Source organism: Danio rerio, chromosome 3 (assembly GCF_049306965.1).
Source record: "Danio rerio strain Tuebingen ecotype United States chromosome 3, GRCz12tu, whole genome shotgun sequence".
Lineage (NCBI taxonomy): Eukaryota > Metazoa > Chordata > Actinopteri > Cypriniformes > Danionidae > Danio > Danio rerio.
Window position 1 is genome coordinate 49,357,234 of NC_133178.1, and position 15,732 is coordinate 49,372,965.

General features: G+C 33.6%; 1 protein-coding gene across 1 annotated transcript in view; it reads left to right on the top strand.

Moving 5' to 3' along the window:
• The window catches only part of tbcd (tubulin folding cofactor D), a 97,311-nt gene that overhangs the window by 37,394 nt on the left and 44,185 nt on the right, over nucleotides 1–15,732 (top strand). The window contains exons 15-17 of the mRNA XM_073944965.1: nucleotides 12,157–12,214; nucleotides 13,599–13,628; nucleotides 13,769–13,854. Of these exons, the coding sequence (XP_073801066.1) occupies nucleotides 12,157–12,214; nucleotides 13,599–13,628; nucleotides 13,769–13,854 (174 nt within the window). The remainder of the gene's footprint in view (nucleotides 1–12,156; nucleotides 12,215–13,598; nucleotides 13,629–13,768; nucleotides 13,855–15,732) is intronic.

The following is a 15,732-nucleotide window of genomic DNA, read 5'->3' on the forward strand; positions in this document are numbered from 1 at the left end:
TATATGCACAGACGTTTTGTTCAGCCACTGAAATCTCCCGGCGAAAGATTGATGTGACTATTTTCAGTTTTATAAGGGACCTTTGACAGTTCGATAATGTAGATTTTTATTTAGTTTAACAACAAAGCATCAGTAAATATCGCTATTCCCCCTAACCTGCTTTATTGAGCTGAAGTTGCTTTTATATTCACATTGGGTCATTTTTGAACAATGACAGCCTTCCTAAACTGTTTACCATGCTACTCTGAATATTCGCTCTGAAATAGCATGCAAGTATAGTTAAGTAATAAATGAAATTACTGCACGCCGCCCGCCAAACACTAACTAACTGACGAATAGCAAGAACTAGTCGGTTGTCTGCTACGTTCACGACTTCAGGAGGCGTAGCTTTGAATCACAGTCCCTCCCCGCTATCCAAAGATAATATGCTAAGCAGTTAGCATTTTGGCAGATCACCTACTGCACCTTTAAAGGACCACCGAGTCATGAAATGCAGAGGTTTTTCTTTCCATACGGCATGCGGTATCAAATTCCTTTGAAACAAAAGTTGAAAGATTAAAAATGAAACATACGAAATTAGATGAAACTCTCGAGGAAGTGCTGGATAGCCTGGTGATGTGACAATAATTGTTTTATACTGAACCTTTCCTTCTAAAAGTGCGTCCTTGGTCTTATCCTTGTTTCATTGCACGTTTCACACATCAGCCACGACAGAAAAAAAAAAAAAAACTGCAACAGCGTTAATTGCGTTAATTTTTTAAACGCGTTAAATATTTCAAATTAATTGCATGCGTTAAAGCAGTAATTTTGACAGCACGTAACTGACAGACATTCGCAGCCAAATTAAACCATCCTGTCTACTGTCCTGAGCATCTCGCATGCTGACCGCAAGTCATTGGGCAGTCCTTATTGTCGGGCCCTGGAATAAAATAGTATGTTTTCTTTGGAAGAGTGTACTTGCATTGTCTTAAAATGACAATAATATTGTTTATCGCAATATATTTTAGTGTAATATATTTTACAAAAAGAAATAGATATTGTGACTTGTTATCCATCTATTAAATTAAGGCACCAACATACCATTTGTATTTTTACAAAAAAAAAAAAAATAAAAAACACTTCTAATCCTCCTTCGAAAGCAATCTGTTCAACACATAACCGTTGACTTCCCAGACTACAATTTCATTCATTATTTTAAACAGTCCAACTGAACCAAACTCCCATGTGGTAGATGTATGAATAAGGTCTGTGTCTTAAATATGAATATATGAAAATGTATTCTTTCCCAAATTGACTCCTGTAAACCCACTATTTATACAAGCGTTTGGTGTGACCTTTCTTACATCTTCGTGAAGGTGTTTCTTGGATGTTCTCCAGGATTAAACCTTTTTTTTTTCTACCAGAACCAACTGTGGTGAGAGCTGATCTGATCTCTGCGATGGGTGAAAATGATAGCTCAACTTGGGTGGCTCTGTTGACTTTGTGTTACACTTTTCTCCAAAAAAAATATTTTTTTTCAGTAAGTGAGGTTAATCTGTAGAATTTGATTAGTGTGGCTGGCAGCAAATCTGCACCCTACTTATTGAGGATTGTCTGTTTTTAAGTCAGCAAGCAAGTATGTGGTAAGAAAAAAAATTGACCTTTTTCTCCACAATGCTTGTTAGTTATAAGAAAAAAATCCATCTTTGCTGTCAAAGCAGATTATATTTAAACGAAAGCTTTTTTCCGTCTCCACATTAAGTATTCTTTTTCACTTCTCGGACATCTGCGAAAGTTGGATTTTAGGGAAGTTAGGGCTAGGATTATAAATGTGCAAGAATGCTCAACAGCCACTTCTCATACCTGTTTGCCCGCCTGTAGTTATTTACCGCCTTAAAACCAGTTTATACACCTTTTACAGCTCAAAACCTTTCCCTGCTGAGGAAGTACAGCTTGAACATTAATAATGCTTCATAAGAGCAGCAACAACCATTTATTGTAATGTACAATTAAGTTTTACCTCTGTTGTAATTTTATGCTTGGACAGACCTGAAAGAAGTTTATTATACAGGCAGAAGTGACAAAGCTTTAGTGCTTGAAGAGTGATTTTCTTTTTCAATTAAACACAAGCAGTTCACCATGTCATTTTCATACTATCAACACCATCTTTGCAATCCCTGAAATGAAGTCGATAATAACAAGCATTTGAAATTTAATTTCATTTTATCTATTGTAAATGACTAATGTTTATAACAAGTGTTCAGAACCTAAAATACAAAAACCTGCCAAATGACAAAAATGTATAATGACTGCGTCTAAAATCACATATATAGTACTAGAGCTGGGCAATTACAGCAAAAAATAAAAATAAAAATGTGTATATATATATATATATATATATATATATATATATATATATATATATATATATATATATATATATATATATATTCACAGAGTACATCTTCATAAAATGGGAAAGGTTTGTGTTATTAACATCTTGTTTGTGGCACATTAGTATATGTGAGAAGGGAAAATTTTAAAGATGGTTGGTGACCTTGGTGGTCATTTTGAAGTCGGCCATCAAACCAATAGCGTTCAGCTATGCGTTTCACTCTGCCTTTCGGTACCCTTTTGTTGTGATAGGAACCCTTTGCAAAGTGGTATGCATGGTTCACTTTTTGGTACCGTTTGACAGTAGAAACAATAATAAAATCGTACTGAACCGTACCGAAAATCGTATTACCCATTGAAAATGAAATGAGCCATCAAGGTCTGGCATAAGTTTGAAGAAGATAGCTTGAAAGGTTTAGGAGTATGTTAAATGCAATTTTAATAAACATAAAAAATCAAGAAAAACATTATTAAAATGTCGTTTGTAATTATTATATTTACTTTTTTTTAGGTTTGTTTCTTTTTTTATACTTTAAATGTATTAATTTTTATTTCTAAAGATGTTTGTCGACCAAACTCTTTATTTTATTGAGTATAACGATTTTATAAAACTGTTTTGTTTAAATGCACCAACAGGGCTCGAAATTAAGACCATTTTGGCCGCATATGCGCCTGAAATTTTATCTATGCAACCTTAAAATATATTTGGGAGCATTTGTGCGAGTGCATAAAATTGTTGTGTGTGACCAGTTTTTACTGCAAAATGTTCACCTCATTTTTGTTCACCACAGGTTTGTAAAGTGCTGAAAATGAGAATGAAAATAACACTGACAGATTTTGTTTTAGAAACCATGGCATCTAAAGTTACAAATAATGACACATCTTAGTAGTGATCATGTGCTGAATGTTAATCCACTATCTACACTTTTCGAAGAGTGGATAAAAAGCTTCCGTTGGCTTCAAGTGCGCTATGATAAGTCTGTGATGGAATTTTTAGGTAACTGTTTGCCGCATCTAGCACAAGAGGTTCTGTTTAATCCTTCATATAATCACCAGATGTTGTAAGTGGCCGCTATATCTAAAGTTTTAGCACCGAGTATACTAATATCGCTACTCATGAAAAGATCAATATTGCTATTAACATGACAAATGCATATAATAAGGTACCGTATAGGTCAAAATCATCAGTGCAATATCAGACACCATCCGTGAGAACAGCACAGTTATATCGTTAACAGATTCATTCATGTGAAGCAGTGTGTGCAGGGCCGGTGAGCGGTCCGTGTATCTTTTGGTCACTCAGTTATGTTATAAAAATGTATTTTCCTGTGATAACAGGATTTCGTTGAGACGTTTTTTGCTTGTTAGTTTGATTAGTGTTTATTTCAAATGCAGTAAACATGTTTGTATAAAACTTGTATTAACTGTGCTTATAATTGGTGGTTGAACTTGTGACTAAATTTTGGCTGATGCACCTACATTTTTTAAGTTAGGAGCAACGGTGCTACCAAGCAAAAAGGTTAATTGTTCAGCCCTGACCAACTAACCAATTACCTATATTAATTGAGAAATTATAAAAATTATTCATTTGTACTTATTTATGCTGTACACATTTTTTTTTTCAGATAGAAAACACAATTGTTCTGCAGTGCTCCAAAAGGATGTGCATTTTCTTTAGTTCTATTATTTTAACTCATACTTACAGTTAGGGGTTTGCTGTATTTAACTGTGCTGTGTTATACTGTAATTCTCCTCGTAATGTTCTGTTTGTGTGGTGATGTATTCATGAATCAGCCCTGTGAAACAGTTTCATCAGCAGAAAGCTTTTTTTCTTCTCCCTCCCAGGTTCAACAGTAAAGCTTAAACGTAAAAAAAAAAAAAATAAAAGTCATAATGATATTACAAGAATGACAGCCGTAAGATGCTCTGTTCTCCCCTACTCCCTGTTTTGGGACAAGTGTGGGCCTGTGTGTAACTGACGGTGCACTTTGCGTTGCTCCTTCAGTTGGCGTGGCCCTCCCCGTATCTTTCCTCCTCCCTGCCCCCGCCGCTGCTGCCAGGTTTCGTCTGTTGTCGTGGGTTTCGGTCGCCATTTGGCACCCAGACTGCAGGCCTGTCGAGTCCTGTTCCCATTTCATCAGCAGTCATACGTTGTTTCTATGAGCTCACTGACGCTTTCAGAAACCGTGTCACTGCATGAAACCACTATTGTTTTTTGGGGGGGTTTGTTTTTTTCAGTTTGCCCTTGTCAAAAGTTTTTGGTCCATTTTTTTTTTACATAAATAAATGCTTTAGGTAATGCATCAAATGTGACTATAAAGATCATTATAGATAAAAAAAAGAAAAAGAAAACTATAGCCATGTTAAAGGCTTTTTTCACTTAATTTTTTAATGCCTTGAACTAAAAATAAATAAATATCTTTATGAATCCCTTATCCAAAGAGCAACGAAACATCAACTATGCCTAATTTGGGTTAGTTTACAAATGTATTAAGTAGAAATAGATGATTTTTAGTTGATTTTTTTTTTTTTTTACTACTATTTATTAAAGTACTTTAAAATAGATGCATCTATAGAAATCGATGCAATTCAGTTTCCTTAAAAAATTGTATATATTTCATAATTTACAAGTAATATATATAAATATATAGTATTAATATAATATTCTCATAAGGACCATGCGACGCGTGTGAATGGAGTAATGATGCTGAAATGTTGATGCTTTAATTACACAAATAATATGCATTTTGAAAAAAAAAAGACAGTTTTTAGACTTAAGCATATTAGACAACTTAAAAAACAGATATACTTCAAATTTAAAACTTTTCTGTAAACTTAAAACTTTTCCATAAAACAAAACTTGATTCTTAAGAATAAATACTCTTTAGGTGAATCTCTGTCATGACTCCTGACTCAGTGTTGACTCAATAATTTGAGCTAGAAAGCCCAGCATAACACTTAATATAGTGAACATTTGAAGTGAATAATGATTTAAAGGGGCTGTTTTGATTCTTTTTTTTTTAAATTAAAAGCAAGTAGAAATACCATTAAACAATATAGTAATAACAAACATCTACGCACTGTATGCATTTGTTGTAGAAATAGAGCATGTGTAAATGTTGCATACTTTTATTCTTCCTGGCAAAAGTGTCCAAATATGTCACCTAAAATCTGCAGGCTTTCATAGCCATGCAAGAAAATCTGCTGTCAAATTTTAAGTGATTTATTTTCAGTGATGTTTAACAGAGCAATTTTTTTTCAAAACTATATTCTATATGTCCTTTTTTCTTTTTTTTTTCTTTTTTCTTTTCTTTTTTTTTTTTTTTTTTTTTTTTGATTGGCTAGGGACAAACCACTTTTCTTCAATGTATTGCCTAATTACCTTGACCAGTCTAGCAAAGCCTAATTAGTGTCGACTGTAAAATTATGCAAAAAAATTTGCAGTTTTTGTGATTACTAATTTATTTATTTTTTTGTGATTCATGTTTTTATTTAATCCCCCTCCCCCTACCCCCACCCATTTATTTATGCTTTTGAATTGAATTATACAATTTTGATCTTTTTCCGAAGAATTTTAATCATAAAAAGGTTAAAAAAAAATAGACTTTTATGAATCTTTTTAATAGTTTAAAGGGGTGGTCCACTATGATATCATATTTTAACCAGTTAAACTCTGCGGACCCAATACGTAATCGACTTACGCTTTAAGATTTAAAGGGCTACCATTGCATATAACTCATAACTGCAGTAACTCTTGTCTTATAACCAATTTATTTTATCTTTGTCATGATGACAGTAAATAATATTTTACTAGATATTTTTCAAGTAACTTCTATACAGCTTAAAGTGACATTTAAAGGCTTAACTAGGTTAATAAGGTTAACTATGCAGGTTAGGGTAATTAGGCAAGTTATTGTATAGTGATGGTTTGTTCTGTAGAATATCAGAAAAAAAAAGTTAGCTTAAAAGGGCTAAAAATTTTGACGTTAAAATAGCTTTAAAAAAATAAATATATCTGCTTTTATTCTAGCCGAAATAAAACAAATACAACTTTTTTCCAGAAGAAAAAAAGTTATCAGAAATACTGTAAAAAAATAATTTTCTCTGTTAAACATCATGTAGGAAATACTCAAATAATAATAATATATTCAAAGGAGGGCTAATAATTTTGACTTTAACTGTATATACCACTTTCCCAAATTAAAAAGGAAGTACACTAAAATACATTTTTAAGTCCACTTAGTGCACTTTTAGAGTTTACTTAAAGTGCCTTATTAGTGCCTATCTATGCTTTATTTGTGCTTAAAGTACTAATAGCTTTTTTTTCTTTTTGTACTATTTAAAATAAACTTACAATGAACAAAGTGTACTTGTCGGTGCTATTATGACACACCATCAAAGTTGAACTACTGTAAAGTAGACATTAATGTACTACTTTAATATTTAAACAATATATTTTATACCATTTTAATACAATACTAACCATCTTTTTATTGCACTTTAAATGTACTGTCTGTAACAATAAAATACATTTATATTTAAAATATAATAATACATTACCAGATTAGAAAAAAAAGTATACTAAAATACATTGTCAACTTGGTACACTTTCATAGTGTATGTAAAATGCTCCATTTTCAGTGACAAATGTTGTACTTCATGTACTAATAGTTCATCTTTAATACTATTTAAAGTAAACTTTAGATAAACTAGGTGCACTTGACTGTGCGATTTTGACTCACCATTAGGTTGAACTAATATATTTTATGCTACTTTTAATACAATACTAACAATCTGTTATTGCACCTTTAAATATACTATATCTATATATACTACACACAATATATATATGGTTTTTGTTTGGCAACCGTAGCTGCCAGTCATTTGACCTTTTATATATATATATATATATATATATATATATATATATATATATATATATATATATATATATATAAAAGGTCAAATGACTGGCAGCTACGGTTGCCAAACAAAAACCACACCAAAAATAATAAATCTACAGATATTTTCATTAAAATTTTTACAGAAAAACCTTTTTCTAGATTATTACGATCAAATCAGTTCAATAAAGTTACACGCTAAGAGGTTTACAAAGAAACACTGTTATTTTATAGACTTTTGTTAGATTATTATGATCAAACACCATCAATAAAGTGACTGCACTAAAAGTTCAGGAGAATGTTTTTTAAAAGAATTTTCCCTGAATTATTACGATTAAACACTTTTAATAAAATGCCAAGACATGCTCATGGTCGTAATTTAACAGTTTTATTTTGGATCAAAAAAGTCTGAAAAAAGAACAGAAAACGAGATACAACTGATTAAAATTCCCACAACTTTAAAATTACAGTTGTTCCATTTTATTGAATAGTATTTATGTAAAACATGTAGAGGTTTAAGTTATATGGAATGATTCAGTTACAAATCTTAAATGAAATGTAACTGTAACATGAAGGGGACGCTGACGAAGTGCAGGTCCAAATGCAGGTTTATTACACAGAGATGGTCAGGCAAGCAACAGTCAACACAGGGGCAAACAGATGTATGCAGGGAATCCAGAGTCATGGACAAATAACAGGCAAATGGTCAGTCCCGGCAGCAAACCAGGTAAACAATTGCGGAATCAGCGGAATCTGGAACAGGTGCATGTGAGCGGATTTGATCGTAATAATCTAGGAAGTTTGTTAAATAACAGTGTTTTTCTGTTAACATTTTAGTGAAAATATCTGTCGATTTATTCTTTTTTGCACTTTATTTTAACAAAGAAATTTTATCATAATTTTATTGTTTTTGTTTGGCAGCCGTAGCTGCCAGTCATTTGACTTTTTTATTTTTTTTTTTTATTTTTTTTTTTTTTACTGAGCAAGTGTTTACAATTTATTACTTTAATTTTATGTAATTTTAAATGTACTTAAAAAATGGGGAAAAAAAAGTAAATAATACGCCAATTTTATTGTGCAAAACAGGATAATTGCTGTAATCTGTCATTAATTATATGGTACATAAAATAACAGTCAAGCTGTTAATTTACATATATTGTTTGTAATTTTCATGGACATTTGAATATAATTTAAAATAACAGAAATATACTGTATAAATAATACTGTACTTTCTTTGTATAAAAACACAAATGTCAGTAATTTGTCTTTAATGATAAAGTACCTAAAATGAAAGTCAAACTGTTAATTTAGAGAGATTGTTTGTCATTTTACTAAGTTTTGAATATAATTTAAACTGACAAAAATTACTGTAAAAAGTTTAGAGATATTTTCTGTAAAATTAGGTTTCTTTTTTACAGTGTATCTGTACAAATAAAGTACACTAATAAATTATTGAAAGTATAACAGAAATACATTCCCAAATTTACATTAAGTCCACTTAGGGCACTTTCATAGTGTACATAGTGCTTTATTTTTGATGACAAATTTTATACTTTTTGTGACACAGCATTACTGTAAAATATACTTTTAATTTACTACCTAAATATTTAAAAAATGTATATTTTATACCACTTTTAATACAACACTAACCATCTTTTATTGCACTTTTAAATTTATACTATCTGTACAAATAAAGTACACTTATAAATAATTTTAAAATATAGAAATAATGCATGTCTGACTTTGAAATATTTGGAATTCAGTGTAAGTCATTTGTCATACCAGACAATTATTATTAAATCATTGATTTATCCCTAAAAGTTTTTTAAAACACGAGCAGATTACCTAACGTCTTCTGATTGTAGTCTATGGAAGAAATTGTCAATTAAAGTCAATGACAGGCAGTTTTCAATGGTTTCCGTAAGGTGTTATTATAAAGCAATAACAGTGACACATCTTGCTCTGCTTGCATGTTCAGTCTTTGTCCATTTTATGCTGCTTCAGGCCACTATCAGTTGTTCATCGAAACCAGCACGGCCGAGTTCAGCCCGTAGGCTTGTGCGTGTGTATGTTTGTGTACTTCATTCTCCCAGGCTGTGAGTGACGGTGGGAATACCTCGCGGGCACGTTCACACAGCTCGATCGAGAAGGAGGAGGAGGAGTGTTGGAATAAAGGGAAAAGAGTGCAACAGGCTTATGGGTGAAATAAAATGATAGATGAGTTTTAAGATGAGACACACGCTTGTTTTTAATAATATGCCTCATTACTGGAGACCTTTAGAGGTGTGCATGTTTGAGTGAAAGCGCTGAATGTGTGTAACCCTAGGCTGTCAAACTAGCTAAATTAGAAGGATGTATACATACAATTATAACAACAGCTGTCATAATTCATTATAACCAATAATCATAATAATATTAACAATAAGTAATAATAAAACAAACAAATTAGGATGTACAGAAAATTGTAAAAATAGCTGTCTTAAAAAATCATCAGAAATAATAATAATAATAATCAAAATACTAACACGATTAGGAGGATGTATGCATACAATTAAACAAAAGTTGTCATAATTCATTATAGGTAAAAATATTAACAATCTCAAAATTAGGAGAAAATAAGGACACTACCTGACAAAAGTCTCGTCGCCTATCCAAGTCATCAGAGTAACAAATAATAACCTGACTTCTAGTTGATGATTTGGTATCAGAAGTGGCTTACAGTAGGTGAGAGTTTAATGAGGCCATTACCGCCGCACGATCTACCGTCGCCGCTATAAAGGAAAAAGAACTTGTTTTTAGGTATGACCACAGTTTGCAACTATGCTGCTAGGTGACACAAATACTCTGTACTTGTATACTCTGTAAATACTCTGCTATTTGTAAAAAAGGTAAACAATACAACAAAGCTTTATAAGTCCTTCATTAATCATTAAAAATACAACTAGGCTACATTATTTAAAAGAATAAAGAATAACAAATAACCTTTGGGGTGAAGTGCTTCAAACAAGTCAGCTATATGCTTTAGCACCAGAACACGAGTTGCCGAGTTGATATTGTGAAGGTTTTTTAAATAAAATAACAACCTAGCCTAAATAAAATTAAATTGAAATATTCCGTTTTAAAGCCTATATTAACTGAAAGAAGGATATTTTTGGTCACAGTTTGACACAGACGAGTTGACAAACCAGCGCTGATGCTAATCGCCTCTGTGCTGCCTGGAGTCGTGCCATAAACTCAACAGATAGGCTATTGATTTGAAAGGCAAAGGCCTCTGGATTAAGGCTGATTTATACTTCTGCGTCAAACGCACGCGTATGCTACGGCGTTGACGCATGGCCCTACACCATGGCCATCGACGTTGCTTATGTGCACCTCTCAAAAAATGTAACTACACGTCGCAACGACGCGTAGCACAAGCTCTGTGATTGGTCGGCTTGGTAGCGCTGATGAACACCCTTTTAACCCTTTGACGCGTACGATACCGAAGATGTGATCGGGAAATTGATTTTAATAGGCTAAACTTTTTATTGTATTTTCATTTTTCTAATGTTTGTTATGTATTTAATCATGTGAGGTTATTTTTCTCCTCATACTTGTAACAGTTGTTTGGGGCATATGTTGTATTTTTATATCCAAATGTTGACAAGTATAGTTTAATCACTTGCTTCGCTGCCACACAAAGCCTACTCTAACGAGCAGTAAGCAGATCTAATTTATAATTTAAATATTTAAATCCAATTCATATATTTAAAATACAAGTTAACGTAAATAAGTCATATATACATGCAACATATATTTAAAAATTGATCAGAGTTTTATATGAGTATTATGACATATGGTATAACCTTATGAGCTCCAAGAACATTTGCTGGTTTGATGAATAGGCTACTTTATGATAATACTTAACATTTAAGTACAACAGTTCTCTTTTAACTTCAATCTCAAGCTCAATCCCAATTCTATTTTTCTACCTCTACCCCTTGCTCTTGACCCTTAAAACCAAGTTTGAAGGGGAAGGGCTTCAAAAATACTCCTAAGAAATGAAACAGCACTACAGCATTTGTGCACGTCATCATATGTCATCACAATCTCATGCTTCATATGAGATCAGACAATTGCGACTGCTGTATTTATTCCAGTTGCTTTATTTTTTGGTGTTAATCTTGAGGAAAATACTGAGGCATATAATATGTTTTCATAACAATATAATGTGGCAATAAAATCTGTATTGTGTACTGTGGTTATAAAATAACTGTACTCTGTATTTACACAGTGGCCATATTTACCTATGTAAACACACCAAAAAGAACACTAACATTATAGCAGACACTGTAAAAAGGTCATTGCCACCCACTAGACTTTTCTGACAGAGTTTTCGAGTGCCATCGATTGTCAGAATGTTGTGGGACTGCTATACACGAGTAATAATAGGGATCAAAGATCGTGAAAGATCGGTTTTTATTGTAGTGTTGTTTTTTTTATATATATACAAGTATGACGGTAAAACACAAATACAGTTATGAATGTATTAAAACATGTGCTTGTTTGTTGTAAAAATTCATAATAATGACAAAAGATACTAATTTGTGGATCTCCTTACTTCCGTGTTCAGCAATACGGCTGTTGTGGCTGGTGTATTCTGGGAAATTTTCTTACTCCTTGGTTTCAAGTGCGGTCCTGAAAAATCTTTGTTCGAAGGGCTATCTACCATTTTCTCCTTAGCCCTATGCCTTCAAGCTATAGAGATTTGGGACACCCCTACCCCTTGACGTGAACGCGCAAAACGAGGGGTAGGGGTTAGAGGTAGAATTGGGATTGAGCCTTCATCTGGTTTAAATGCCCATCATTCGCTAATCACACTGTTTTGCTTGTTTCTTTACAGTTCACTGGTCATCGCAACAGTTTTTGACAGGAACGTCACCTGCAGAAAGGCTGCTTCTGTGAGTTTGTTCTTAAATACTCTTTAATGCAGATATGTGTGAAAGTTGGCAAACTGATTACAATGTCTTTCTGTGAACTAAAAGTAAGCTAACCTTGAACTCTAATGCCGTGTTCACACCAGATGCGGAACGTGTGTCAAGCGCGAGTGATTTACATGTTAAGTCAATGCAAACGTGTAAATAGACATCCTACGGCGCGATACGCGCGAATGGCGCGTTGCGAATAGCGCAATATGCGCGAATGGCGCAGGGCGAATTGAGCGTTTCGCGTGTTTGACGCGTGTTTCGCGCGAATCTGTCAAGTTCAAAAATCTGAACTTCAGCGGACATTCGCGCTGCGTTAACCAATCAGAAGCTTGCTCTTGTGGGGGTGTGATTGTGACGTAGAATCTGTTGATGGAAATCCTCCAGGCGACACCAACAACAAGTCATCAAACTGGGCTTGGCTCAGTCAGAAGCACCATTAAAAGCCTCGGTGATCCAGGTTCAGTTTCTGGAGGAGTTTATGAGCTCACAGAGCTGGATGCACCTCTGAAAGCATGTGGTGGACTCAGACATGGTCCTAAACGTATCGGCGCTGTTTTTCAGCCTTCATAAAGTACATAAACACTGTTATTTTCTTCATAAAATCCATGTTAGCTATTTAGCTACAGTCACCAGGCAGACAGAAGCCCTGCCCATCACGCAAATCCACATCTGTTCTGAAGTGAATTTGACACACGAATGAAGCGGATTTCACGCGCGAATTAAGCGGGGTTTGATGCGCGAATGAAGCAAGTAAACTTAAATCTACACGCGCGAACAGCACCATTTATCCGCGCATTCCGCGTCTTTTGTGGACATAGCATAAGGGCTCTATTTTAACGATCTAGGCGCAAAGTCCAAAGCACATGAATTCTGAATTTCTAAATTCAGTTATTTTTTCTAGCAAACGAATAAATAAACAATAATAACAAAGTGTGGTCAAAAAACTGAGTTATATCCAAACACACATCCTATGCCCCATATGGTCTAAAACCTGACAGGTGGGCAAATCTAAGCTTGTTTTTATTCAAATAAATATAAATATGCGTATAGTAAATAATACTACCATTAATAACAATATTATACAAAAACAAATTGTCATGAATAAACAGAAAAAAAAAACCGAGATGAAGGCGGTTTTTATATTTATGTAGAAAATAATATTTTTTTTTGTAATAATTAATTTCTTTAATTCTTTCTTATTTGTCTATTTTAGCTCCTCAAAATTTGCTAGAGCTTTTGCTAAAGTATTTCAACCAGACAAAACGACACACTTTAGCTTTAATTCCCCAAACTGTAGCTCCATACAATAAGAAATGTCAAGAAATGTAATGTTTGTTTCTTTTTCCCATGCATTTAGGCTGCTTTCCAAGAGAATGTGGGCAGACAGGTACAGCGAAAACAAACACACTTAGATAAACACCATTCACATACAGTATAAACACCTGTGCTGATCTATATAGCCTAGCAGGCCATTCTTTGAGTCTGAGTATGCCTGATCTGATATGCACCAATATCATGTCTCCACAGGGCACTTTCCCTCATGGCATAGACATTATCACAGCGGCGGACTACTTCACGGTCGGTAACCTGAATAACTGCTACCTGACTATCAGGTAAGGAGAAACAAGCTGAAAATGTGTGACTAAGAGCTGTTTGGTATTCATAATTGAAGGCCTTTGTTCTAGACAGAACATGCTGCAAACATTATGACATGATCAGTAATACACCCTGATTTTTTTGAACTCTCAGGGAGGTCAAAACACCATCAATCACGCCAAGTTTTAAATGCATTAATGAGAGAGGCACAGGTTATGCTGTTGTGGCTTTCTTCATGGTTTCTTGTGTCGCACCCTGCGGAAAAATGTCACCGTTTTGACTGCGGTGTCTCAGTGTCGAAAAAGAGCAATGTGAAAAATGCTAGCCTTAGGGAGCGAAGAGCCACACTCGAGGCTTACCGCCCAGCCTTCTGTAAAAAACTGTCAAAGTGATATTTTAGCTCGATTCCTTTTCGTCAAACCTGGATAAAAATAAAGGGTCACCTATAGAAATATAGATAAATATTTCACTATATAAATGTAAATGAGAGTAAATACACATAACTAAATAAATGTAGATAAAAACATCACATCACTAAATACTTGGGGCTTGGATGCCAAAGGGACGAATGTAATAGATTTTTTTTTAAATGAAAAATTTCTACAAATTTTTAAATTCACAGTTTTAACATTTATTTTTGTAAGAAATGTTCATCAAATCATTAATTTGTTCATTCATTCGTTCATTCATTCATTCATTCATTTTCTTTTAGGCTAACCCCCTTTATTAATCTGGGGTCGCCACAGTGGGCCTATCCATCATATGTTTTACGAAGCGGATGGCCTTCCAGCTGCAACCCATCACTGGGAAACACCCATACACTCCCATTCAACCACATACACTATGCACATACACTATGCACAATTTGGCTTACTTAATTCACCTATAGTATATGTTTTTGGACTGTGGGGAAAACCGAAGCACCCGGTGGAAGCCCACGTGAACACAGGAAGAACATGCAAACTCCTCAAAAAAATCGTCACCTCAGAATCATAAAGTTCTATCTGACATTTTTGTCAAAATTAAGTTATTTCCATATTCTTATTAAATGACAACGAATTTACATGATGGGATGCTTCTTATAAGTTGTTTACATTTAACGACTTTTTATTTAAAAAACAAATGTTACACACATACTGTTTGCTTTATGGAATGTAAAAACGTTTAAGCTCAATATCACAAAATCATTCAGAATGCAGAACCTTATAATTCCAAGTTGACGAAATGCCAACTGACCCAGCTGAGGCTCGAACCCAGCGACCTTTTTGCTACCCTCTGACATCGCTAACCACTGTTCCACCGTGCCACTATGTTCATAAGATCATTATATAGTTATTTTTGACAGATCATGTGACTTTAAAAACACAGGTAAAAATGAAATGTGAAAATTAGGCTATAAATTATATTAAAATAATAAATATTTTAAATAACAGGTTTACATTGGCTGTTTCTTAATATTAAGTATGCAAAGTCGGACTTGCGTCCTTGGAAGTTCAGACTTGCCAAGTTCAGACTTGAAAGACTAAACCACCAAGGACGCAAGGACACAAGTCGGATACTTCTTCAAGTGGAACGGCAGTGTACTTTATTACGTCACTTACCCCACCATGGATTCATCGGTTTCATTGTACATTAACAATAAAATTATTTATTATATCAAACACGGCCCGTAATTAATATTATATTAGTATTATAAATCTACATTTTTGATTTAAGAAAAAAGTAAACATAAATTCATATAAATGTGAAGTGAAATGGGTTAATATACACATACTTGTATCTTTAATTATCAGATAGTATAAAGTACAAGACGTACACAATAAGAAATGAAGATAACATTAAGCAATTTGGTAAACGAACGACAAACAGCATACAACACAATAACATAATTAAAG